The 26,049-nt window shown below is 45.9% G+C and overlaps 1 protein-coding gene across 3 annotated transcripts in view; it reads left to right on the top strand.

Moving 5' to 3' along the window:
- Nucleotides 1-26,049, top strand: part of NHLRC2 (NHL repeat containing 2) — a 277,896-nt gene that overhangs the window by 183,362 nt on the left and 68,485 nt on the right. For all 3 annotated transcript variants that reach the window (XM_078773794.1, XM_078773795.1, XM_078773793.1), the window contains one exon: nt 12,015-12,108. In XM_078773794.1, the coding sequence (XP_078629920.1) occupies nt 12,015-12,108 (94 nt within the window). The remainder of the gene's footprint in view (nt 1-12,014; nt 12,109-26,049) is intronic.

Here is a 26,049-nt window from a genome sequence, read left to right as displayed (position 1 = left end):
TAATGGGGGAACATTAGGGTACACAAAACAAGCAAGGCGTTCACGATAACATTATAATTCAACTATGAGTAATAACCCGCTCTTATCTAGGGAGCTATAATTAAGGGTTTCGCGGGGTGACCCTAACGAGATAAACCTTAGGCCTGGACAACATTCATACAAGACAGGGGGGTACTTGGTGGTGTTGATGGACGAGAGGTGAAGATGTGAAAAGGGCGAATGCAGCTCGTAACAAGCCGATGTCGCCAGATTCGAAGGCCCCGCTTGGGCCTGCAGTCTGCCAAATGGCGGCCCGCCCTCTTATCGGCCACGCATCAAGCGTCGCGAAATGGCGGCCACCGGCTCTCCTTATCGGCCACACGATCAGCACGATTTTCCGTTTCTCCCGCTCAATCACGCGCGGAGAGAGCTCTCCGGCGGGAACCCGCCGCGAAGGCCTGTCCACACGCCATCCGCGCATGCGTCTTTTTCCACCTCCTCCCTCGCACGTGCTCAGCGACTACTCGAAGCGCCGCTTCCGGTTTTTGACGGCGCTTGTCGTTTTTGCCCGCTCAATCGCGCTTTCTCACGTCAATCCATTGCCTCGATCATGGCATTGCAACCGAGGCCGGTCTTAATGGAACTTGCACCTTGTTTGATTGTCAAGATGTAATTAAAAGGGAACCGTCTCTTGTACACCACCAATGCACCACACAAAACAGCCTGCTACACCTTCCGACACAAAACTACCATCCCAGTACAGACGATCTATGGTAAACATACATCTAAGAGGGGACCTGAACTAATTCTATATTTAATAAACCACTAAGGGCCATTTCCGCAACACTACCCCCACCTTTCTCCCGAGGCTCTCCCGAGCCTCCACTAGGGGCAGCCCGCGGGAATGGCCCTGTCTAACGTACAGCACAAATCTCCCATTTACTCTAACCCACAACATTGCAAGCACTTAACTCCAAGAAGCAAAGTATCAGTAAGATTGGCATGTCCCTATCCTAGTGTGTCGGATCACTAATCTAACAAACACATCCACACTCTATGCACAATACTTAACATTCTAATTATGCATTTGCGCAGGAGGGCATTCAATGTTACTTTCAACACCAATATTCACATCGGAGCAAGACATTCAGAGTTTCAAAGCTTCTTGACGTGTTCGCTCCTTCACGCCTCCTCCCGGCAGTGTTGTGTCTTCACCCCAGAGGGGTTTCCTTACTCCGTGGCCTTATTGGCCTCTCACCAGGTGAGTTCAGTCGGCCCAGTGGCCTAATCTCACAAAGAGTCCTTCGGCCCACTGAGCCCACAAGACGGCATGAATCTTCGGCTGCAACAGCCCGCAAAAGCACTTTGGCCTCCATGGCCCACAAAAATGCTTCGGCCCACATGGCACACAACCGAGCAGCAGCAGGCAACAAGCCCTGCCTTGGACAGCAGGTGGCACAGTTCTACCGATGGTAAGCAAATGCAGTCTGGAGGCATTCTTGAGGGTGCAAGTGGGGGTGATGACCTCAGCCCAGGCAAAATGAAGAGTACCCTTAACCTTCCTTGCCTGACTTATCTTGGTACGACTTGTTTTAGTATGGTCTTCTTAAAAAGTCCTTTCACTTTTTAGCTGACAGGATGGTGTGCTTCTTAATCAATTGTTATCTGTGTGTTCATGACACACTGGTGGCTTCTCTGGCACTTGGAGAGGGCGACCGAACCTGGCCCTTGTTCACAACTTTCCCATCAACACGACTCGTACCAGGTGTCACACATGAATGGTGCGGAGGAGAGTTCATCGAACCTAACCTTTTACTTGAAGCTCTAACCAATGGCACAAACCCTGCCATTGCCACAATGATCCTAATGACCCATTTTTCCCAACCTGGCACACTGTTCCATTCTTTTAAACCTGGGCAAGGCCCTTATTTGTCTCTTTTTCTTCACTTGGTGGTGCCAGGCATAACTCATTGGCTGGGGAGTGTGACTACAACTAGGCCTCTTTGCCTGCTTCCAATAGGTGGTGAGGGACACCTAGCGACCTCGGGGTTCACCTGAGCGCGCCTCTGGCGCTCCTAAATAAGGGGTGGCTCTCTAGCCCCCACACTGTGCTCTCCAAGCACTCTAACCGGGTGGCTCTCTAGCCCCCGCACTGTGCTCTCTTAGCACTCTAAACCCTACTGTCTGGTGTCCCCTCCCGACTCACCAACTTCCAATACCATGTCACACTCCCAGCCAGTACCACCATACCTTGGCTGCACCTACCCCTAGCAGTCCGCCTGCACAATGGAACAGCAGCCAGAATCCACGTCAAATCCACTAAGTCCCCCTAACCTACACTCACTTGGTTAGGAGACTCCTACCAACAGGGTACATTGTTCGCACTCACTCTCCTCATTCACACAATCACGCCATTCATCCCAAACACCTTCGTCATTCATTCCACAGTGCCACACACCCAGTCCACAACACCATCCAACACCTTCCACTTTTTGCAGGGGTGTTTAACGCCCTGTCTGTCATGTCCCCACTATTTCTCTCACTTTTTTTTTTTTTTTTTTTTAAATAGTCACGCATATCCACTTGTGCCACTCTTGTCTCTTCTGTCAGTCTCTCAATTTGCAATCTCTCTCGATATTATTTTCAGTCAAGAATTCCCTTTTTTTTTTTTTTTTCTTTCCAATCTGGCCTGCTTCTGTGGCTCATTGGAAAAGGAGTGAGGGAAGGAATCCCTCATTACCCCTTACATGGCCCCGCCGCCTTTCCGCCACGGCTCATAAGGGTCACGTCTCAATTGGGGTCGTGGTCCACCCCCTCCTTTTCTCCAGGGTTCGCGGAAGTCAGGTAGACCCCACTTGGGGGAGCGGCCTCCCCCTCTTCTCTTTAATTCCCTGAAGACAGGTAAATCCCATTTAGCTAGCCGAACCCCTCGTGTCCTCAGAGAGGTCCGATGACCAAGGGACACCTGGCGGTGTCGTTGCTGGGCCCCTCTTGTTCGAAAATGGGTCCAGGGAGTATGTGACGCATGCCAACGCCGCCTGCTACGCATCTGCGCTCTACCTCGAAGTTCCTGTGAAGCTGAGGGAGAAATTACAATCCCCTTTCTAAAGCCTGCTCCTGGTGGAATTTCTATTTCCCCTTGCACCTCGAACCTATTTCCTACGTCACCACTCATTCCATGCTCCGCACTCACACACGTTTCGGCCTTGACAGCACACCCCGGTGCTGTAAACTGGACTATGGGCTCACAGCATTCATCCACAGGCATTCCATCCACACATTCAGGTGTCACGCATACGTGCACCCCATCGGACAGAGTCTCTTGATTAACATCAAATCCAATTGCGAACTTAAGCTCATCGTCCGCACCATGTATGCAGATGCCCACGTACCTGCTTCGTTCCAAAGTCACATCGGTCCGGTCGCTCATCATTGGTTCGCCAAACTCCTCTGGGCCTGTCAGCTTCACTTGCTGGACCTGCTCAAAATGTGTTTCATGAGTCAACAACCCCGTATACTCCCTCCATGTCTCCATCACCAGGGTTTGCTCCAATTGTTGTTTCATTCGACGAGTGATGCCAATCAAGTCCTGCACCACTAACATTCCTCCCTGTGATGACGTCACAAATCCCACATTATTGTGCTGCCCTACTTCCTGGCTCCATTTTCTTTCCCAGTTGAGTCGTTCTTCCTCTCTGAGCCTTTTTAGTTGTTCGTTACCTTTCCGGAGTCTTTCCATCTCTGCGGACTCCACCCTTGCTTTCTCCTTTAATTGGTCAATTTCCGATTCATATTCCTCTTGTTTCTTATGCCACCGTCCCTCTTGTGCTTCATTCTCCAATCTCGTCGTTTCTCTCAATTGATTGATTTCCTTTTCCTGCTTCATTCGTTGTTCTTTCATTACACGTTCATCCATCTCATTCTTTGACCTTGCTTTGGCTTCTGCCTGTTCGATCTGCACAGTGTAGTTCCTTTTTAGTTGATCAATTTCAAATTCATATTCTTTTTGTTTCGTATCCCATCGTCTCTTTTGTTCTTCATTCTCCAATCTCGTCGTTTCTCTCAATTGATTGATTTCCTTCTCCTGCTTCATTCGTTGTTCTTTCATTACCCTTTCATCCATGTCATTCTTTGACCTTGCTTTGGCTTCTGCCTGTTCAATCTGCACAGTGTGGTTCCTTAACATTTCACTCTCCATCCTCTCTTTTTCCTCACTTATCTCCTCTACTCTTTCGCATGCTTCCTCTCTCCTTTTGTCCATCCTCTTCCCGTATTCCTTGCTACTTTCCATTTGACGTGCCAGTTCATTTCCTCTGTACTCTGATTCCCGAAACTGGCTTGATTTCTCAGACAATTCTCCCTTCAGTTGTTCCAATTCCAATTCGAGAATCCGTGCTCGTTCCCATCTGGAATCTGTGTTGTCTCGCAATGCGCCGGCCAAGGCCATTTCCGTCCAGTGAATTCGTTCCTGTGCATCGACCAATTGTTGTGACTCCCTTTGCTCCTCATTTTCCTGAACCTCACTTGCCTGCTGTAGTGCCTCATGCAATTTCGTGTGTAACTCCCCAATATAATCGTCCTTACACTCCACCTGCTCCCAGGCATCGTCCAATCGTGCATGAAGCTCGTTAATGTACGCATTGTCGTCCTGCTTATTTTGCCATGACGCATGCTGTGACCACGTGGTTTGGATCGGTGGGTGGGAGCGTTTTCTTCGTGATGTGCGGCTCGTTGCACTCTTAATACCGATTCTCTCCCACCTCGTATCACGCTGCTGAGCCGCGCAGCCATTTTCCGACTCCATCTTCCTTTATAAATTACGAAGTTTGACACCCAATCCACTCAAAATAAAAATGAAACCAAATTTGGAATTTGCGAGCGACGTGTGTTTTTTTTTTTTTTTTTTTACGCGCCTCTCACAATCGATGTTCGGGGTGCGAAATGCACCCCAGGTCCCAATCCTGACTCCTGACACCAGTGTTGTAGGTGACGGGTCGCGCCTCCCGGCACGGCCGTCCCACGGGTGCAACGCCGGCTGGTTCGACACAGATCTCGGGTTACGCGCCTCTATCGCGATACCAAATTACACCTGTGCCTTGCCAGTTGGGGAGACACCCGTCGCTACAGGTTGGGTTTGTCAGAGACCGAGCGAAGTCTGCCGCAACCTGTAGCCAGTTTGGTTTTAATTACAAATCGAGCGGATTGCTCTTCAATGCGACACAGATGAATGCAGTGCGGCAACTTCCATACGAATCAACCAGATTTAATGGGGGAACATTAGGGTACACAAAACAAGCAAGGCGTTCACGATAACATTATAATTCAACTATGAGTAATAACCCGCTCTTATCTAGGGAGCTATAATTAAGGGTTTCGCGGGGTGACCCTAACGAGATAAACCTTAGGCCTGGACAACATTCATACAAGACAGGGGGGTACTTGGTGGTGTTGATGGACGAGAGGTGAAGATGTGAAAAGGGCGAATGCAGCTCGTAACAAGCCGATGTCGCCAGATTCGAAGGCCCCGCTTGGGCCTGCAGTCTGCCAAATGGCGGCCCGCCCTCTTATCGGCCACGCATCAAGCGTCGCGAAATGGCGGCCACCGGCTCTCCTTATCGGCCACACGATCAGCACGATTTTCCGTTTCTCCCGCTCAATCACGCGCGGAGAGAGCTCTCCGGCGGGAACCCGCCGCGAAGGCCTGTCCACACGCCATCCGCGCATGCGTCTTTTTCCACCTCCTCCCTCGCACGTGCTCAGCGACTACTCGAAGCGCCGCTTCCGGTTTTTGACGGCGCTTGTCGTTTTTGCCCGCTCAATCGCGCTTTCTCACGTCAATCCATTGCCTCGATCATGGCATTGCAACCGAGGCCGGTCTTAATGGAACTTGCACCTTGTTTGATTGTCAAGATGTAATTAAAAGGGAACCGTCTCTTGTACACCACCAATGCACCACACAAAACAGCCTGCTACACCTTCCGACACAAAACTACCATCCCAGTACAGACGATCTATGGTAAACATACATCTAAGAGGGGACCTGAACTAATTCTATATTTAATAAACCACTAAGGGCCATTTCCGCAACAATATATATATATATATATATATATATATATATATATATATATATATATATATATATATATATATATATATATATACATACATACATACATACATACATACATACATACATACATACATACATATATATTGTTACGGTGTCCCCCCTTTACCTCTGGTCTCGGTGGACCTCCGAACCCCGACAGGATCCCAGGCAGAAAGATGTGTTATCCTTGGTTGAAACCCAGCAAATAATGTCCCTCAATGGAACCAGCAAATGAAACAGTCGAATCAATAATGCAACCACACCAGGTTATAAACAAACCATAATATATTATAAATCACACACAAAGAGCTATACAACAATGGGGGCAATCACCCCTACTTTCAAATCTTACGATAATATCCTTGTCAAGCCCCTTAACCCCACACTCATGGCACCTCCCCCAATGTCTCTGCACCCCTCCAAGGCGAAGTCCCAATGTCTCTGTGCGCTCCCGCGATCGGGGAGTCAAGGCCCGATGGTCAATTGCGGCGTAGACGAGCGAGACGACCCCGAGGACGTGCTCAGCCCCCAGCAACACAGCGGTGGAGAGGAACCTCACAAAGACGCGCTCCGATGTACACGTTGCGGTTCAACCCGCGAGCCTCCGTATAATTCTCACGTGCCCCTTTCTGGGACAGCCATCCCCGGTAGTCCACCGGGGAATAATGCCCAGCCGACACGACAAAAGCCTGTTCACTGCAGGGTGCTCACGTGGCGAAGATGGCGGACGGCTTTCGCTCCAACCCGGATTCTCAAGGCCGGGATCCTCCGGAACCTCAATGAGAATACCCGACGACACAGGCTCCACGCACTCCGGCGATATTTCTTATCGCCCGAACTTCCCTTCAAGGACGCAAAGTTCCCTCGCACTGTACGTCGAACGCTCGGGCCTGAGCTTCAACCAACACGTCGCTTTTCGATGTCCTCCCACCTTTCTGCTTCGCTCCACCCCTTCCCGTCTCGATCCGGATTTCCGGCCACATTTTACCAGGAGCGCTTTTAAATCTTTTAACCACAACAACCCTTTCCCTTAAGTCACAATAAGCATAATATCTAGAATACTTCGAACCAACAACAATAATCATAACAACAAAAGCATGATAATGATGACATCGTAGGTGAAGTGGTAAACCACCCAAAAATGTTTTAATCAAATTCCTTATCCTAAAAATCGGAAGTTGCATGCACTCGGGGTGGAGGGGTTGAGGGGGATCGGAGACGTGGGAAGCAGACTGCTGCTACAGCTTTGCTTTATACCGTGTACCCCTCCCCCTTCCACAGATCTACCGACGTCCCTGTTCTCCTCTGTTGTTGTGCTCGTGTGTTTCCCTCTCTCTCCCCTTCTTGTCTCCTGCTCCCTTCATTGCATGTTTTATGTGTCTGTGCATGTTTTCATGTTCAATGTGTTAGCTCTTACAGGAGCCTCGATTCTGTATACATGATCTATCACCCATTTGTATTGAAATATTAAATTTATGACATCATAGGTCATATGGTTTGCCAGCCATATTGGATTGAAGGAAACTATTAAATAATTATGTCTCTGAAACCGCTCACCCTATCGATGCGAAATTTTACAAATATCATCTAACAGCACTGTTGCATATCGCTTGAAAGTGATGGTCATAGGTTACGTGGTTTGGCAGCCATATTAGATAGAAAAAAAACCTTATCTGATCAACATGAAACTTCACAAACGTGATCCCCTACCCATACATATGCAGAGTGTGCATTTTTAAAGGTCATATATCATGTGGTATGGCAGCCATATTAGCTTGAAAGTCGATATTTTAAAAAATCCCTTTTCTGAAACTGCTTCACCTATCGATGTGAAACCTGTCATATCGGGTAAAAATGTGATACTTAAGAACAGCTGAAGGGATTTAAATCAAACTTGGCATCTACCCGTTGTGGGACTATGCGGAGGCATATTGGCGACACAGTCGCATTGTTCTAGTTTTTAATACACAACATTGTAATATATTTTTACCTCACCTGGAACGATATTCAGGGGAGCTTATGTGATGGCGCGTTGTCCGTCCGTCAGTCAGTCCGTCCGTCATTCCGTAAACACTTGAAACTTCTTCTCTGAAACCGCTGATGGGATTGTGACGAAATTTGTCACAAATGATAGTTTTTGTGTTGTGACTGAAGTTTTTTTCACGGCATTAAAAAAGTTGGGGATTAAGGGGGTTTATCGGGGTCAAAGTGGATCCCGATTTGACCGCCCAAAATAGGAATTTGATTTTTCCGCCCAAAATAGGATGAATTGCGAAAGATGATGGGAATAGACCCTGTGATTGATGCTGTGAAGAGGAACAGGTTGAGATGGTTTGGTCATGTGTTGAGGAAGGATGAAAGTGACTGGTTGAGAAGAGTGATGGAAATGAATGTAGAAGGAAGTAGAGGACGGGGAAGACCGAGAAAGACTTGACTAAAGGTGGTGGAAGAATAAATGCGGACAAGGGGGTTAACAAGGGGAGATGCAGAAAATAGGGCAAAATGGAGAAGATTGTCATGGGGACCCCAAGGCTAACCCCCACTCTAGCAGGGAAAATGGCCTTTAAAATGCATGTTGTAGTTGTTGTTGTATTAAAAAAGTTGGGGATTAAGGGGGTTTATCGGGGTCAAAGTGGATCCCGGTTTGACCGCCCAAAATAGGAATTTGATTTTTCTTCTAAAACTACACAGAATATTTCGATGAAACTTGACCACAACCTTCATCACCCGTGATGTTCCAATGTTTGTTCACGGCATTAAGAAAATCAAAGTCTAAGGGCGTCTGCGGGGGTCAAAGTGGGTCCAGGTATGACTCCCCAAAATAGGTTTTTGCTTTCTTCTCAGAAACTACACATGCAATTTCGATGAAACTTCATCCACAACCTTCATCATCCGTGATGTTCCAATGTTTGTTCAAGGCATTAGAAAAATTTGGGTCTGAGGAGGTATATGGGGTTGGGGGGGGAGAGGGTAGGAGGGTTGCCCTCCAAAATAAGTATTTTTTTGTTTGTTTGTTTAAAGTCTTCTGATTATGTTAAAAGTGTGATTCTACATGCTACTCTGTCTTTTAGCAACCATTGAAATTGGTTTAAGTTACCTTTAGTCAGTGCAGTATACTGTTTATTCTACCAGGTGAGCACCAGGGGTATTGCCCCTATGCTTTAATATATATTAATGAACGGATTCAATAAATAGAAAAAAGTGGATTTTAATTGAAGAGCTTTCTAAGAAAAAGACAATTCATGTTGTTCAAACCAGACATATGGTTTTAATGTGTTTTATATCATTAGGCTAAGCTACAGGAAATGCCAAAACATTCCCATACACATTAGAAAAGTTTTTATGCCGCCGCCCCCGAAGGTGGCTGGAGGCATTATGTTTTTGGGTTGTCCGTCCGTCCGTACGGGCTAAACCTCGTTTTACTCAGCAACCATATGTCTGATTGAGATGGAACTTTCAGGGTAGGAGTGACACCCATGCAGATTGTTTTTTTAATGATAATTGTGATGTTATAGATCACATGGTATGGCAGCCATCTTGGATTAAACGCAAAGAATTACAAAATTATTTCTTGGAAACGGCTGAATGGAAAAATTTGAAACTTGGCACATTGTCAAGTACTCCCAATGGGGAACAAAAGCTTGATAATGATGACATCATAGGTGAAGTGGTATACCAGCCAAAAATGTTTTAATCAAATTCCTTATCCTAACGATCTGAAATTGCATGCACTTGATCTTGGACCCTTGATTTGTATTGAAATATTAAATTTATGACATCATAGGTCACATGGCTAACCCCCGCTCCACCGGGGAAAATGGCCTTAAAACGATCATTCATTCATTCATTCATTCATAGGTCACATGGTTTGGCAGCCATATTGGATTTAACCTAAAAACTTTTTAAAAAACCATCTTCTCTGAAACCACCAAATCGATTCACTCGAAACTTTACGTGTGCCATTGACTCGGCATGGTGATTAAACAATGATCACCAAAACATCATTGGTCACATGGTGTGGCAGCCATATTGGATTGAAGTAAAATATTAAGTCATTATATCTCTGAAACCGCTTACCCTATTGATGCAAATTTTTACAAATATCATCTAATAGCACTGTTGCATATAGTTTGAAAGTGATGATGTCTATGCCACGTGGTTAGGCAGCCATCTTTGATAGAAAATCGAACCTTATCCAATCAACACGAAACTTCACAAACGTGATCCCCTACCCATACATATGCAGAGTACATTTTTAAGGTCATAGGTTATGTGGTATGGCAACCATATTAGCTTGAAAGCTGATATTTTAAAAATTCCCTTCTCTGAAACCGCCTCGCCGTTCGACGTGAAATCTGTCATGGCTGGTGAAACTTTGATACTTGAAAACAGCTGAAGGGATTTAAATCAAACTTGTTTATTTTTAGGACAGTGAACGAGAGCATCTTCCCATTGTGGGACTTTATGGAGGCATATTGGCGACACAGTCGCATTGTTCTAGTTTTTTTTCTTCCAAACGCACAATAGATGGATTCTGTTGAGGAGAAAAACCACAATGGAATCAATTTTTTATTATTTCTATTTAACCGGCGTGTTGACCAAAGTGATCTTGTGCATACCACGAGTACGGTCGTGCTAGGCCGTCATAAATGGTGAATTCGAGTTTGTTGTTAGCTGTTGACCGATCATTGTTTTTTTTACATTGTCAGGTTCACTATGTTTTTTCGTTCAAAATTTTGGTAGATTAGCAAAACTATACATTTTTGGAATATTCAGAGCATGAGGAATCCAAAAATTAATGTTTACATTTGCGTAGACACCTTTGCGAAAATGACACTCAGGACAGTGATGAAGATCTGTAAAAGCATATTCCTGAACGGTATAGACCTCGTAGATCCTGTGTATAGGACTTATAGTTCAATCTGATACTACCTATAACTTCCTATAACAACCTATAACTTCAAAGGACTTGCAATATCATGTATTATGTAATACAGTTATATCACAAATATAAAGACAATGGTTTTCAATTACCTTTGTTTGTTGCTTTTCTATAATCCTGAGCACTATTTTGAGGCCTTTATTGGATTCCTTAACCCAGAAAACATAGGATTAGCATATTTAATTAAGTCTCTAGGTTGACTAAAAGCCGAGATCGCGCAAAATATGTATTTTATGGCGGCCATTTTCAAAATCCAAAATGGCGGCCATGCAGGTGTCTGTGCAAATGCCAACATTGATTTTCAGATTCTCCATGCTCTGAAGATTCCAAAAATGTACAGGTTTGCTAATCCCAAAATTTTGAACGAAATTATATTTGTTAACATAGTGAACCTGACTATCTTCATCACTGTCCTGAGTGTCATTTTCGCAAAGGTGTCTACGCAAATGTAAACATTAATTTTTGGATTCCTCATGCTCTGAATATTCCAAAAATGTATAGTTTTGCTAATCTACCAAAATTTTGAACGAAATTATATTTGTTAACATAGTGAACCTGACTAATTCAATGGTTAACGTGGTTGAACTGTTGGCCTTCGAGCATTTATTTTGCTCTTTTTTTAGGCCTCAGTAAACTCTGCACCAAATAAAATTGTCTCTGCAAGAAAATTATTTTTGAAAGATCAATAAACCCGTACAACTCTGACGTCTGTTTCAAACACATAAGCACAATTCGAGTGTATCGTAGGGTGCAACGCACTTCACTGCCATCCTCTTTCCTTGCCTCTAGCAATGTCAAAATACTGTTTCCAAGCGTGTCTCTGTAATGTGCAATCGTATCCCCATTAAATGGGAGCATTTTTGAGATGTTTGGATGTATTTCATGTCTGATTCCTATTTATTTTTATTTTTCAACTGCAAAACACTGGCTTTCATTACTGCCAAGTTATTCCATGCAATGTTAATTATATCTGCTTCTCAGATGGTGTGGCCAATGCGGTAGTGTATATCGCCATGGCAGGCTCCCACCAAGTTTGGGCTTACATGCTGCAAGACTGTACACTCCCTCGAGGAAGGTGAGTGTTCGCCATAATGCAGGCATAAAAAGCCCCCCAGCGAGGAGAGTATATCACCAAAGTGTGTATTGTCAGAGGATATCACCAAAGTGTTTGTAGCAGAATGCAACCAAATGTATTTCCATTTTGACTTTGGATTGAAGCACACTGAATCTCGTTGGCATTTTCTTCCACTCCTTTTTTTTTGTTTTATTTCTCTCTTTCCTTATTTCCTTCTTTCTTTCTGTCTTTCTTTATTGATCTCGCCCCAAAGGGGTTGCAAGACTATTGTAATGCCCCTGTATGTCTGTCTGTCTGTCTGTCTGTGCCCATCTATATATATATATATATATATTATATATACATATATATATATACATATATATATATATATATATATATATATATATATATATATATATATATATATATATATATATATATATATATATATATTTGCAGAATTTTTTTCCTCTGCAACCGCCTGTCCGATCGATGCAAAACTTTAAACGTAAGAGGAATTCCCCATGGAGAATATTTTATTGATAATATAATTGCTCACATGATATGGCAGCCATATTGGATTAAAGGAAGAAAAAATGGACATCATCTTCTCCGAAACCGCTCAACGAAAATTTTTTAAATTTGGCATATGTCATCAACTCCCCACGGGGTATAAAGAGTGATAACGATGACATCATTGATTAAGTGGTATTCCAGCCATAATTAGTCGAGTCAAAATTCTTATCCGAAAAATGTGAAACTTCATATATCTGATCGACGACACAATGTGAGTGGGTGATTAAATTTATGACTTAATCAGTCACATGGTCTGGTGGCCATATTGGATTGAAAATAAAAATTAAAAAAGTCTTCTTCTCCAGAACCACTTAACAGATCGATGAAAAATGTCATACATATGATTGACTAGCCAGCTAGGGAATATAGTTTCACATTTATTTTCATATTAGTCTTCATTGATGCAATTTAGCCTGAATGTTCACAAAAGTGGTTGTTAAATATCCTGATTATATATAAAGCTACGGATAATGGCAATGTATGTGACGTAATAGGGTGCCTGGATGATACGGGTATATGGGCAATAATAGCAGTGGGCTATAGTAGTAGCGTCGATAGTATTTTTGTTCAGATTGAGTGCACGCTGCGAGACTATATTTGTGCTCTACCAGTGTCGTTCTAGTTTCCTTCTTTATTTCTCTTTTTTATTTATTTTATTAAATGTACTAGGACTAGCTCTTCCATAAGCCTCGACTATGTATACAAAAAAAACTCTTCTTTTCACTTCTTTCTTTATTTCTTTCCTTTCTCTCTTTCCTTTGCTCCTTTATTTTAGTGCTTTTATTTTATCTCAGTTTATTTTCCTTTTACATTTTCTTTATTTCATTTCTTTTTTTTATTACTCATCTTTTCTTTCTATCCTTTTTTCCCTCTTCTCTTTTTGTTAATACTTTATTTTGGAAGCAATTCGCCACTTGTGCTTTGTTGAATAATGTTCTGAACATTCAGGGCTGTGTGGGCCATTCTCACCTTGGACTGGATACTCAGATACTTTGTGAACCACACATGGTAACATGCTTCTCCATCTCAAGTTCCATAACTCTCAGTTTAAGGAAATTATTTTGCATCCCATGTGCTGCCTTATTCCATGCTGTGTTTGTGCACCTGCCATGGTGGTGATAGATTGAGGATTGGGATTGGGGCAAAGGGGGAGAGGGGAGGTGGTGTTTCAGGCGATTTTAACCAAAACACGATCTTTATTCATTTCTAAAGTTGAAACTTATTTTTGGTTTTTATGCTATAGTGTTGAATTCTCATGGATTCGTTGTGCATTGTTACTTTTTAATACTCCCTGATTAAAATAAAATGTAGAATATTGTATTACATAACCATCTATCCAAGTGGAGGCCTAGTGTATTGGCTAGGAATACACTGGATGGGTTGCCATTTTGTTTGCAGTGGAGAACGAAGAGCTATCGGAGTTTGGAAATGCATAATGCCCTATTCTTAATAAATACCATGGCATTGGGATATTGAATTTCATCAAGATGTTGTTTGCATCAGGCAAAAAGGAAATACATTGTATAACGTAATCCAAAACAGTCATAACATTTCCATACATACCAGAGTAACCAATACATCAATGCTGAGTTTATTGTACTAGTGGGGCTGTACTATTACTATACAAGGACTTCTTTGAAAATTGAGCATAATTGTCTGCTGATTGAAAGTGACTGGTGTGGTAGGTTTACAATAATGCTTGGCATTACCATCTGCTTCAAGCCCCTTGGAAGCTCGTGTTGTAGTAAGAATAGACGGTTGTTAGAATAGTCACACAAGGGCATTGAATTCTGCTTTACTTTTTGCCGTGAGCGAGTGCGTGCGGACATCTTCACTATAGTCTGAAGACAAAAGGCAAAATTTGTTCTGCCCTCATCAGGAGGCGCTCGTAAGGCTGATAATTTGTGGTTTTGTTTCGCTAATATGATACTTTTAAACTTTGACCAATCATGACCCCACACAGATCTCCGTTTTTCCCCTGTGGTAACTTTTGCATGTCAAAACATGCGTTTGCAACATTGCACCTTGCATGGGCAATCCAGAAGCCAGATCACAAAGATTGCCATCAATGCTTGTTATTTTTGAACTTCATGATAAACTATTCCTGCTAAAATGTCCTTCTGACTTAAAACGAATATTTTAAATGTACTTAACTCAATTTTGCTTTTAAAGCATTTTAGAAACAGATGTTGGATGTAAAAAAGACAACAACAACAGGCATTATAAGGCCATTTTCCCTGCAAGAGCGGGGGTTAACCTTGGATGTAAAAAAAGGATGTATATTAATGTTTCCACCTACCCCCCATTATCTGTTGTATTATGGGTTCCCATTCTCATCTTTGCATACAACATCAAAGCCAGGTTTTGAGAATTTTCCTTTTCCAGAACAAGTCGTTACAAGTATTAACTTGGGTGAGGAAGCATCTCGGACGTGGCACACAGTTGGTTTGCTGCATTCAAAATGATACCCGATACACGAGGAAAAGTGATTTTCATTGTGAGGCACGAATGCATTTTTTTCCAACGTCGAAGAGATTATAGCAGAGATTTTTCAGAGCAAGATCTTTTTTGTCCGAGCAGCACCTTCAATGCCACCATTGAATGCCCTAATGCCTGCTTTTGACTTTAGGCCAATGAATAGGCACTTATGCTTTTTGATACAATAGCCGTTGTGCCTTTAAAATAGCTTCACCTGGAGAACCTGGGTGGTGTTTATGAGTGTGACAGCTTAAATCGACAACTCCCCTAACATGCAAAGAAGTTAGTTAGGTTCCACTCTCTTGGGGTGTATGGTTAAACACCTGGCAGTAATCAATTTTGCTTCTTCAAAATAAATACACCCATTCGGATGATGCTCTTTTGAGAACCCCATATTCCGGACTTGTCGAGATTTTTTTGTGTAGAAAGAAGTGAACTGAATCAAGGGAGGCGCAAAGTGCCCCTCCCTCTGTATGGGATCGTTTCTCTGTTTGCAACTTTAACACAGGGATTGAAAATTCGTTTCTCGGTTTCCACTGGACGAAATCGCTGCAAATTTCAGGAGTAATTGCTTTGTATGTCAAGGTTCCAAATTTCAGCAACGGCCATTTCCGCATTCTTGAGTTTTATTTAGAAAACCCTCGAATTCACATTGGTGTCTGTCCATCTGTCCATCCGCCCAAAATGTGTTGGCGCTCGTATCTCAAAGGCTATACATTGAAACTGGCTGAAACCTGGAATATGCATCGACCAATACGTTAATTAATTGCTTTCAAAACAAATTCCACCTAAGTGGCATAGTTTTTCCTATATATTGTTACGGATACGGAGTACGGCTCTTCCCTCTTAGCAAGGGGTGGTTAGTCCCTTGTCTTGTTAAGCTGACAGTCTCCGCTCCTGGCACTTGTAACGCTATCCCGCGGGATGGAACGGATCAGGGTTATGGGCCCAGGGTTTATCCCGAATACCTTTATCCGTCCCTCCGCAGACTAGGGAGACAAGTACCGCTCGAACCCCGGTTTGGATGGTCTAGTTAGTTGCCGAGCGGTTTTTAGCAACCCGACGTTCGAGCCATTACCAATCACTAAACCCGATTCTCAAACGTTGGCCGAATTGCGCCACGTACACTCAATATTGAAACCACTAAAGCGACCGAACGAGAATGAAGAAGAAGAAGAAGTACGGAGGAATAACAGGATTTATTAATTATTTACACAAGCCAAAGCAAAGAGAGCAGTCAAGGTTATATACAGAACATGGAAGGAGCAGAAACACAGTGAAATCATTAGCTTACCTATACAAGCTTAATTAATAAACCCCAGGACAATGTTAAAGACAGACGGACGATCACACTTACACGGGGAAATGCAGGCAGGAAGGAATGGCTTGGAGATGGGTGGCTTTTAGAGGCAAGGAAGGTTCAGCGGGTACTGGGCACGGTCGGGCCAGAAGGCACCGCCATCAAGAAGCCGAGCCGCGGTCGTTGGTCCCAAACTACGCGGGCGAAGTTCCTTTCTCCGTACTGCTGCCTCGCGCGCTCCTTGCATTGCCTCGGTCCATTTTTCCTGTAGCGCGGCACGTCTCACGGCGGCTTGGTCACACCTGCTCATCTCCAGCGCATCTCCTGGACTCAGAACTCATCCCTCCTCTCAGCTCATCTCCTTGGGGAGCGTCCCGCGGCGGGTTATATAGGCCTCGCCCTTCACCCTTTGCGAACCTTCCCCAAGCGTTCTCTCTCTGCCCTCTCAAGCCAAACCCCTCGTTCTGGGTTGGATGAGCGGGGCCGACTTACTCCTCCCCTCTATGACGAGGTGGAGACCCGCCTTTCTTCTTCGGTGTTACCTCGTGCGTAATGGAGTCAAATGCAGCAAAGTGGCAAACCTGGCACTTGGAAGCTGCCATGGGGCGTCGGAGGGCCTACTCTTATTTAATTCGGTGCAATGAAGAGTCAAACTAGTGGGAAACACATCCTTAGCCTACATACAATAAGGGACTAACTATTTAAAAGGATATATGGGGTCCTGTGTGTAGGTTTATGGAATTAACTAAGAGGACGAGCTTCGACCTTTCTTTACATTACGAGGGTCAGTTACACACAACAAAACCATACTTCTCACATTCGTTACACTTTCTCAAAATCGTTACACTTCTCAAATTCGTTACACTTCTCAAATTCGTAACACTGCACCCTCCTTCCTTCAGGCCTGTCCTCGGGCCTATAAAACTTTAACTTAGTGTGACACGTAGGTGTAATTCCCTCTTCAATTAACCTGACCCTGAGTGTGACAATTTTAAAACACAAATAAATATGTCCCCCTGCTGCATTGCACCCTGCCTAACAGATTTGCGCCCACAGGATAACCGAATTGCGGAATTGTTTTCAAGCTATACATTTACGGTGGGGAGCATTATTTACAGTGACGTTATTTCTTATTTACAACGCAACCCAGGACCTGTGTTTTTTTTTTTCCTTTTAGGGAAACAAAAAGAAGGAAATTCCTGTTGGGAGGGAGGAGACAGCACGCATTGCATCGATGCACCAGTACCAATAACACCAAAGCACCCAAAAGCACCCAAATGCACCAACCAGTGCACAGTCATTACTGTTTGTAATAAACACACAAAAAAAACAACTGGTGGTGGTCTTCTTCTTCTCTGCTGGGCCGATGTTCTTCCCGATGTCTTCTTGCTTCATGCGGCCTACTTGGAAATATAAAAAGCACAAACCGTGTCCATTTTTATTTAGGGCCACAGGGGCCAACTAAGGGTGGTCCACCTGTTTGGCATAGGTGCCACCTTACCGAGGTCCGCAAGCAAGATTCCCTGGCCACTATGGCCGGTCTCCAACAGAGGTGCCCTGCCCCAGAACCTGGGGTCCATCAAGTGGTACTTGGCCGCAGAACATGAACAGCGGTCCATGAAGTGGTACATCAATGCAATGCATGCGGGTTGCGAGGGTCCTGGCACACAAGACGACCTCCGCACGCTCCCCTCGGCGCCCAGTGGCGCACAGGCCCTCATGTGGGAGACAAAGGGGGGAAAAGACAGATGAGCGAGGGGTAAGGTCACAAGGGTACACTTCAATAAGGCAATGCAAGGCGAAGTGCGTACGGAGAGCGAAGTGAGAAAAGCTCGTCCCTACCGTACGTCACCCCCCCTGTCACCTACTCTACCCTTGCCCTTACCCCAAATTTACAACAATCTACACATTTACAAATTCGTCACTACTGTCACGTCTTCCCCATATTTCCCCTACACCAAATTCGTTCCCACAATCCCTCTAACCAAAATTTGCCATCACCCAATTCATCATCAATCCTCATAAGGAGGAAGAGATGGAACATCAGCACAATGTCACACCCACGTCATGATGCGTCTCACATTCCAAACATTTGCATCAAAAATAAAAATAATAAAATAACCTGGCATGGTGTGGAGGTACGTCACCTCAGGTGAGTGGATGCAGATGGTGCGAGGAGATCTTCATCCTAACTATTTTCTAAATGACTTTAATACACTTTACACTACCCGGGGTCTTTCCCTGCCAATCCATTGGCCATCTTACACTATGGGTTCTAAAAACCAATTCCCATTGACCAAACTGTGGTGCTTCTCAATTTGGGGTCTCACTCCCCCGATTCAACTCCCTGTGCCCTTGCACAATTTCAGGACTGGGGCATGTAGCTCTCCCAGCAGGTCTACCCACCTGCACACCTCCACCACTGCAGTTGCCACCCGAGCTTACCTAGCTCCTCACCCTAACCTATCTAATTGGGGAAGGCCCCTCCTGGCTCTGTCACTCCTCGGTGCCCTCTGGCACTGGGCTACCCGGGTCCGTCCTCCGGATCCTCGGGCCCCATCCACAACAACTCTACCGGCTCCCAGAGCCCACCTGCGGCCTCACCTGGCCGACATTCTCACAGTGGTGGAGTGCCCAAACCAACTACACACACTAACAGGCTACACGCCCAGCCATTTCCACAACACTAATGCACCCATCCAAATACCATTCTTTCACCCGCACCACAGATGCCAATTTCCAACCACAATTTACCTATACCCTCTACCTAACACTTACACTACCCTCCCCGGGTATTCGTGATGGGGGTCCATCCTTCCCCCATTCACACCTTCGCACCATCCACTCCACTCCATAGTTTCCACTATACTCACTCCACGACCATCCATTCCAATACTCCATATATTCCACACTCCATGTATTCCACACTCCATGTATTTCACATGACCATTCTCCATACACCTGTTGTTGCACACCTGTGCAATCACACCTGGTGCCACCTGCACCCTCCTTCCTTCCTGGACCATTTGGTCAGCACAACTCACATCACTATCACTCACTCATACACTGCTCCATACACCTGTTCAGTTGCACACCTGTGCAATCACACCTTTTAACCACACACTTTTCACAATACACTTCTGAATACACCTCCAACACTCGCACGGCATCATCTAATCTACCTGTTGCCCTGCTAACTTAGTGCTCCCCGTCTTCCCTTTAAACTAAGCACATACCACGTCATTATCATCCACTCTAATCTACCTGCGTCCCCACTACAGGTATCATTGTCACTACCTAATCTTAACGTTACCTATTGTCATCTTCTCTAGATCCCTATCATTATATCCTAACCCTCCCGGGCTAGTTTTCACTGCCATAAACCCCATAACTAGTGCTCCTTTGCCCCCGCTGTGAGAGATGGCAGAGTTGCCATCCCACCACATCGGGCATCTTCTACTATCAATTTTGCTCACCAAATTCCAGCCAATTAAAAATTTGCCAATCATTTGCCAATCACTCTACCATTACCAATCATCACTCTGCCAATCCTTTGCCAATCATCAAATTTTGTTTTTCTAATTTCGGGGCCAAAACACTATCCTCATCATCACAGTCTACTCACTAGTGCCTCTCGGTGCGCCAATTCATCTCTAAAGCTCGGCTTCGTAAAGCCGAGCAATGAATGCGGGTTGTTTGGTGCTGGCGGCTGGATACGTCCGGCACTCGGTGCAGGGAAGGACGCTTACCCGGGCCGAGAGCCTACGCACCACCTCGGCACGGAGCCGTCCAATGGCCCGATCTCGACCTGCCGGAACGCCTCAACAAAAAGGGGTCGCCATGATGACCCTTCCTATCGGGCTGCCCGCTCCGCCTAGTGGAGCACGGACGCGGCCGTTCAAAGCGCGGCCCGTCGTGGATCTCGCACGGCGGTTCTTTCGAAACCGCCGCGGATCCCCTCGGCACGTAAAGCTGCCCGGCGCGCACCGAGGGCCCGATTCGGCTAAACGTCGTTCTAACCGCTAACCCGGTTAGCGTCGATGCTCCACTTGCATGCTCACACCCCGCAGCCCGTTCCTTGCTCATACATCCAGCTGTCTCCATGCTCTTTGTCATTGCACCTTCCCTGACACACCCAGGTACACTCATTGACTTGGTCACACACCTGACCACCGCACACCTTTGCACACACTCGTCGTTCGCACACCTCACCAACACACCTCTTCGCTCCCCCTCCTCGGTCACCTCCTCTGTGACAACCACAGGTGTGCTCTCACTTGCACAGCCAATCACGTGCCTCACTACCAATTCCAGTGTGCATTCCCACACACGCTCTACCATTCCAGGTGTGCATCCTTCCTCACCTGCCACAACCAAATCACGCTCCGTGTCACTCTTACAACTCTTACCACCACACACGGTCACGCATTCACCCTTACTCTTGACCGCGCACTCTGTCCTTATGCACCCGTCCGTTACACACCTTTCTCGCGCATTCTCTTGCGCACACTCTCCCGTTACCTCCTCCGTAACACTCACCACAGGCGTGCATGCTTCCGTTACATCCCTTGTAACACTCCCTACTACGCGCTTCCATGTGCTCCCTCGCACACGCGCTACGACCAACTCACTCTCGACAGCACACTCACTCCTCGGCGCGCACTTTTTCCTCACACACCCCAGAGTCGGACATTCTCGCACACCTCCTCTTTCGCACACCGTACCTGTCGCACACTTCACCAACGGCCTCTCACGAACACCCGGATCCAAATCAACCCCCAAGCCGACTGAAGCTCCCCTCACATCATATACATTTCCACGTATATCGCCACTCACCTTGGCACCTCGTCTCCGCACCTCCTTCGCCACCTGCAAACTCTTTATTTGGTTAGCGAGCACACCATCACGATTTGAGCACCGACCTTGCACATATTCCATTACTTCCTCCTTTATCTCCCTCTTAGTTTCCGTCCGTCTCTTCTTAATTTCACTCACCCCTTCTTCCACCTCCTCTAATTTTTCCTTTACCTCCTTCATCTCCCGGTGCGCCCCCTCTATCTCGTCCTCTAACGCCACCTTAACCGTTTCTATGTGCGTCCTCACCTCCCGGTCCTTCGTCTCCATTACTTCTGTCACCTCGTCCAACCTCGTTGTCAGTCCCTCACGTACCATCTGACATTGCCTCTTCGTCGCTATCAAGTCGTCCTTGATGTCTCTTTGTGTCGCTTTTAACCCTCCTAGTACTGCAGTGTTCTTTTGTACCTGCTCCACTAACTCCGTCTGTCCCACCGTCAGCTGTTCTATTTCCTGCGTCAGGTCCTCTATTCCCCCCTGTAACCTAGCCGTATTATTCCTCACCTCTTTCTCCATACGCTTCTCACCTCGCTTTACCTCCTCGCGTACCCCCGAGACCTCCTCGCTTACACCTCGTCGTATCTCCTCCCTCATCTCCTCCATCTCTTTAGTAGATGCCGCCCTCATCTGTCCCAATTCATCCCTCTGAGCATCCAATTTACCTTCTAACCCGACTTGCACCTCCTCTATCTGGTTCCCCATCCGTTTAATTTCCCGGGTGGATTGCTCCCCTATTTCCCGCAATTTGTCTTCCATCTTACCTTCTAGCCCCGTTAACCCATTCTTCACCTCTTTTATCCCGTTGTCTAACCCCTCAAATTTATTGTCTAACCCCTCCAATTTGCTGTCCAACCCCTTAAAATTATTGTCTAACCGTTCACCGGTACCCCTCGCTTCGTCCCTCATTTGGCCCCTCAGTCGCTCACTATCAGCCCTCGCTTCGTCCCTTATCCGCTCACCCATTTTTTCCATATACCCCATCTTCTGCGCCGCAAAGAGGCTCAATTTCCCCAGCGCTGCGGTCTCGACTGCCGCAGCGCCGCCATTTTGTGCCTCTTCAACCACGTGCGCGAGGGCGCCATTTTGTGCGCCTGTTACTCCCTCAACCACCTCCTCATTGCTCTCCTCCATTTCTTTCCTGTGGTCCTGGGTTACCCCTAACCCCTCTTCTAGCTCACCCACCTGCATCCGATTGCCTTGATTGTCCATGGCACGATTTCCAAATTTAGGATTTTATAAAACGATTTCGGGTGCTCTTAATTTTGACCAAATTTTTTCCTTTTAGACGTTTTAAAAATTTGGTTCGGGCCTCGAATCTAACTCCCAGACACCAATTGTTACGGACACAGAGTACGGCTCTTCCCTCTTAGCAAGGGGTGGTTAGTCCCTTGTCTTGTTAAGCTGACCGTCTCCGCTCCTGGCACTTGTAACGCTATCCCGCGGGATGGAACAGATCAGGGTTATGGGCCCAGGGTTTATCCCGAATACCTTTATCCGTCCCTCCGCAGACTAGGGAGACAAGTACCGCTCGAACCCCGGTTTGGATGGTCTAGTTAGTTGCCGAGCGGTTTTTAGCAACCCGACGTTCGAGCCATTACCAATCACTAAACCCGATTCTCAAACGTTGGCCGAATCGCGCCACGTACACTCAATATTGAAACCACTAAAGCGACCGAACGAGAATGAAGAAGAAGAAGAAGTACGGAGGAATAACAGGATTTATTAATTATTTACACAAGCCAAAGCAAAGAGAGCAGTCAAGGTTATATACAGAACATGGAAGGAGCAGAAACACAGTGAAATCATTAGCTTACCTATACAAGCTTAATTAATAAACCCCAGGACAACGTTAAAGACAGACGGACGATCACACTTACACGGGGAAATGCAGGCAGGAAGGAATGGCTTGGAGATGGGTGGCTTTTAGAGGCAAGGAAGGTTCAGCGGGTACTGGGCACGGTCGGGCCAGAAGGCACCGCCGTCAAGAAGCCGAACCGCGGTCGTTGGTCCCAAACTGCGCGGGCGAAGTTCCTTTCTCCGTACTGCTGCCTCGCGTGCTCCTTGCGTTGCCTCGGTCCGTTTTTCCTGCAGCGCGGCACGTCTCACGGCGGCTTGGTCACACCTGCTCATCTCCAGCGCATCTCCTGGACTCAGAACTCATCCCTCCTCTCAGCTCATCTCCTTGGGGAGCGTCCCGCGGTGGGTTATATAGGCCCCGCCCTTCACCCTTTGCGAACCTTCCCCAAGCGTTCTCTCTCCGCCCTCTCAAGCCAAACCCCTCATTCTGGGTTGGATGAGCAGGGCCGACTTACTCCTCCCCTCTATGACGAGGTGGAGACCCGCCTTTCTTCTTCGGCGTTACCTCGTGCGTAATGGAGTCAAATGCAGCAAAGTGGCAAACCTCGCACTTGGAAGCTGCCATGGGGCGTCGGAGGGCCTACTCTTATTTAATTCGGTGCAATGAAGAGTCAAACTAGTGGGAAACACATCCTTAGCCTACATAGAATAAGGGACTAACTATTTAAAAGGATATATGGGGTCCTGTGTGTAGGTTTATGGAATTAACTAAGAGGACGAGCTTCGACCTTTCTTTACATTACGAGGGTCAGTTACACACAACAAAACCATACTTCTCACATTCGTTACACTTTCTCAAAATCGTTACACTTCTCAAATTCGTTACACTTCTCAAATTCGTAACAATATATATATAAAAGAAAAAGAAGAAAGAACCGCCTTTAGAGGCCATTTCCCCCTGCATAGTGGGGTTGACCTTTTTTTGGCCGCCTTGTTCCCTTTTTTGAAGCAATGTTTTACAGCCGGATGCGCTTCCTGCCACCAACCCTGTTAGTCGCCTCTTGCGACACCCAGGGAATTACCAGTGAACTGGTACTCAATTTTCCGACCTCAGAAGGATGACAAGCTGAGTCAACCCCCCTGTCGTTAATTCAGTGATCGACCAGGATTCGAACCCAGGATCCTAGGATCCAAAGCCAGCACCATAACCGCGAAGCCAACACCAGGCTTAATTAATTAAATATAATATAATATAATATTGTTGCGGTTTTGAGTTTTTACAATAAAGGTTAATTTCCCCCTCATAGTTTAGTCACACTACAACACGTAGCCTCGCGATAGTTCAGTTATTTCTTAGTAAATGTAAGCATAGTCCTTTTCCTGTGTTAGTTTTGTGTTGAGTAGAATAATGAGAGTTAGGTCCTTCCATTGCTTATGCCGCCTCGATACTGTGGTTTTTGGCGCAAATTAACACGAGGCAGGCCTGACAAGTCGAGGCAAGGCCGAAGGAAGGCGGAGGAGAAGCCGACGGTAAGCGCGAGCCGCCAATCAGGGCTCGAAGGGAGTGGCTTAGCACTGCGTCAAAAGGCGTGGTTAGAACATTCGATGGGGGCTAACGGCGTGGCAATAAAACCCTTTGCGAAAAGCCCCCACCCGAGTTATGGGAGAGGCGCTTGAGAAGTGAACGAGTTATGGGAGAGGCGCTTGTGAGTGTTGAACAAGTTATGGGAGAGGCGCTTGTGAGTGTTGAACGAGTTATGGGAGAGGCGCTTGACAAGTGAACAAGTTCTGAGGAGAGGTGCGTTGCAAGAAGCCAAATGAGTTCTGGGGAGAGAGGCGCTTGAACAGTTGAACGCTCGATTGAGCTTGAGGAAAACCCTCGATTGAGTTACGCTAGTGAAAACGCGCCGCTGATTAATAGCGCTGTGGGGAACCACCGAGCCGTGCGAGAGACGCGTATATTTTCCCGCCTGCCTGCTCTGCCTTTGTTCGAGAGACGCGCTGCAAGGATCCTTCCCGCCGCCTGCTTGCCCTCTTCGAGGGATGTGCTGTGACTGGGGAAGGCTAAGCCGGGCGAAGCTGTTCCTGGATGACCAAGCCGGCACGTTCAGCGCCTGAACATATCCTTCCTTCATTTCCCCCTGAGTGTGATCGGGCCCGTGTCTGGGGATAAGCTAAGACTGTTTAAGTTCTGCCCTGTGTCCCTTCTGCTTCTACCAATCCTTGTGTAAATAATATAATTATTAAACCTGTGTTCTTCCTTTTATTCGACCGTCTCGTCCCTTCCATCTATTGACTAAGCGTGGTACGAATTATCGCTCTAATCGGGTTCCAATACCAGATAACTGCACGGACCACGTGGTAGGCCATCCGCTCGGACATACTCAAATTATGCGTGGTTCGTGCGAGGCTTTATCCCCGCTTCCGCGGCGGCGTAGGTACTTAGCTACGTGCGAGAATTGTCCTGAAACCCTACCCTGCGTCTGCCCGGGAGGGGCGATTCAAGTCTCTTGGTTGCGACGACCCAAAAAGAACAAGGGGCTTCATCTTGGAAGGACCTAACTCTCATTATTCTACTCAACGCAAAACTAACACAGGTAAAGGACTATGCTTACATTTACTAAGACATAACTGAACTATCGTGAGGCTACGTGTTGTATTGTGACTAAACTATGAGGGGGAAATTAACCTTTATTGTACAAACTCAAAACCGCAACAATATAAATAGAATATAAATAGAATATAAATATAAATATAATATAAATATAATATAAATATAATATAAATGTAATATAAATATAAATATAATATAAATATAATATAAATACTAGAACTGCCACTTTAAAACTGCTGGCAGTGATGACCGGTTTACTCGCACCCACTTTTGATACAACCCCACTTTTGATACAACCCCACTTGTGATACAATCCCACTTTTGATACAACCACACTTTT

This window comes from Myxine glutinosa, chromosome 3 (genome assembly GCF_964187855.1).
Source record: "Myxine glutinosa chromosome 3, kmMyxGlut1.1, whole genome shotgun sequence".
NCBI classification, from domain to species: Eukaryota; Metazoa; Chordata; class Myxini; order Myxiniformes; family Myxinidae; genus Myxine; species Myxine glutinosa.
The sequence above is the reverse complement of the archived record's forward strand: the minus strand, read 5'-3'. Positions and strand labels throughout refer to the sequence as shown.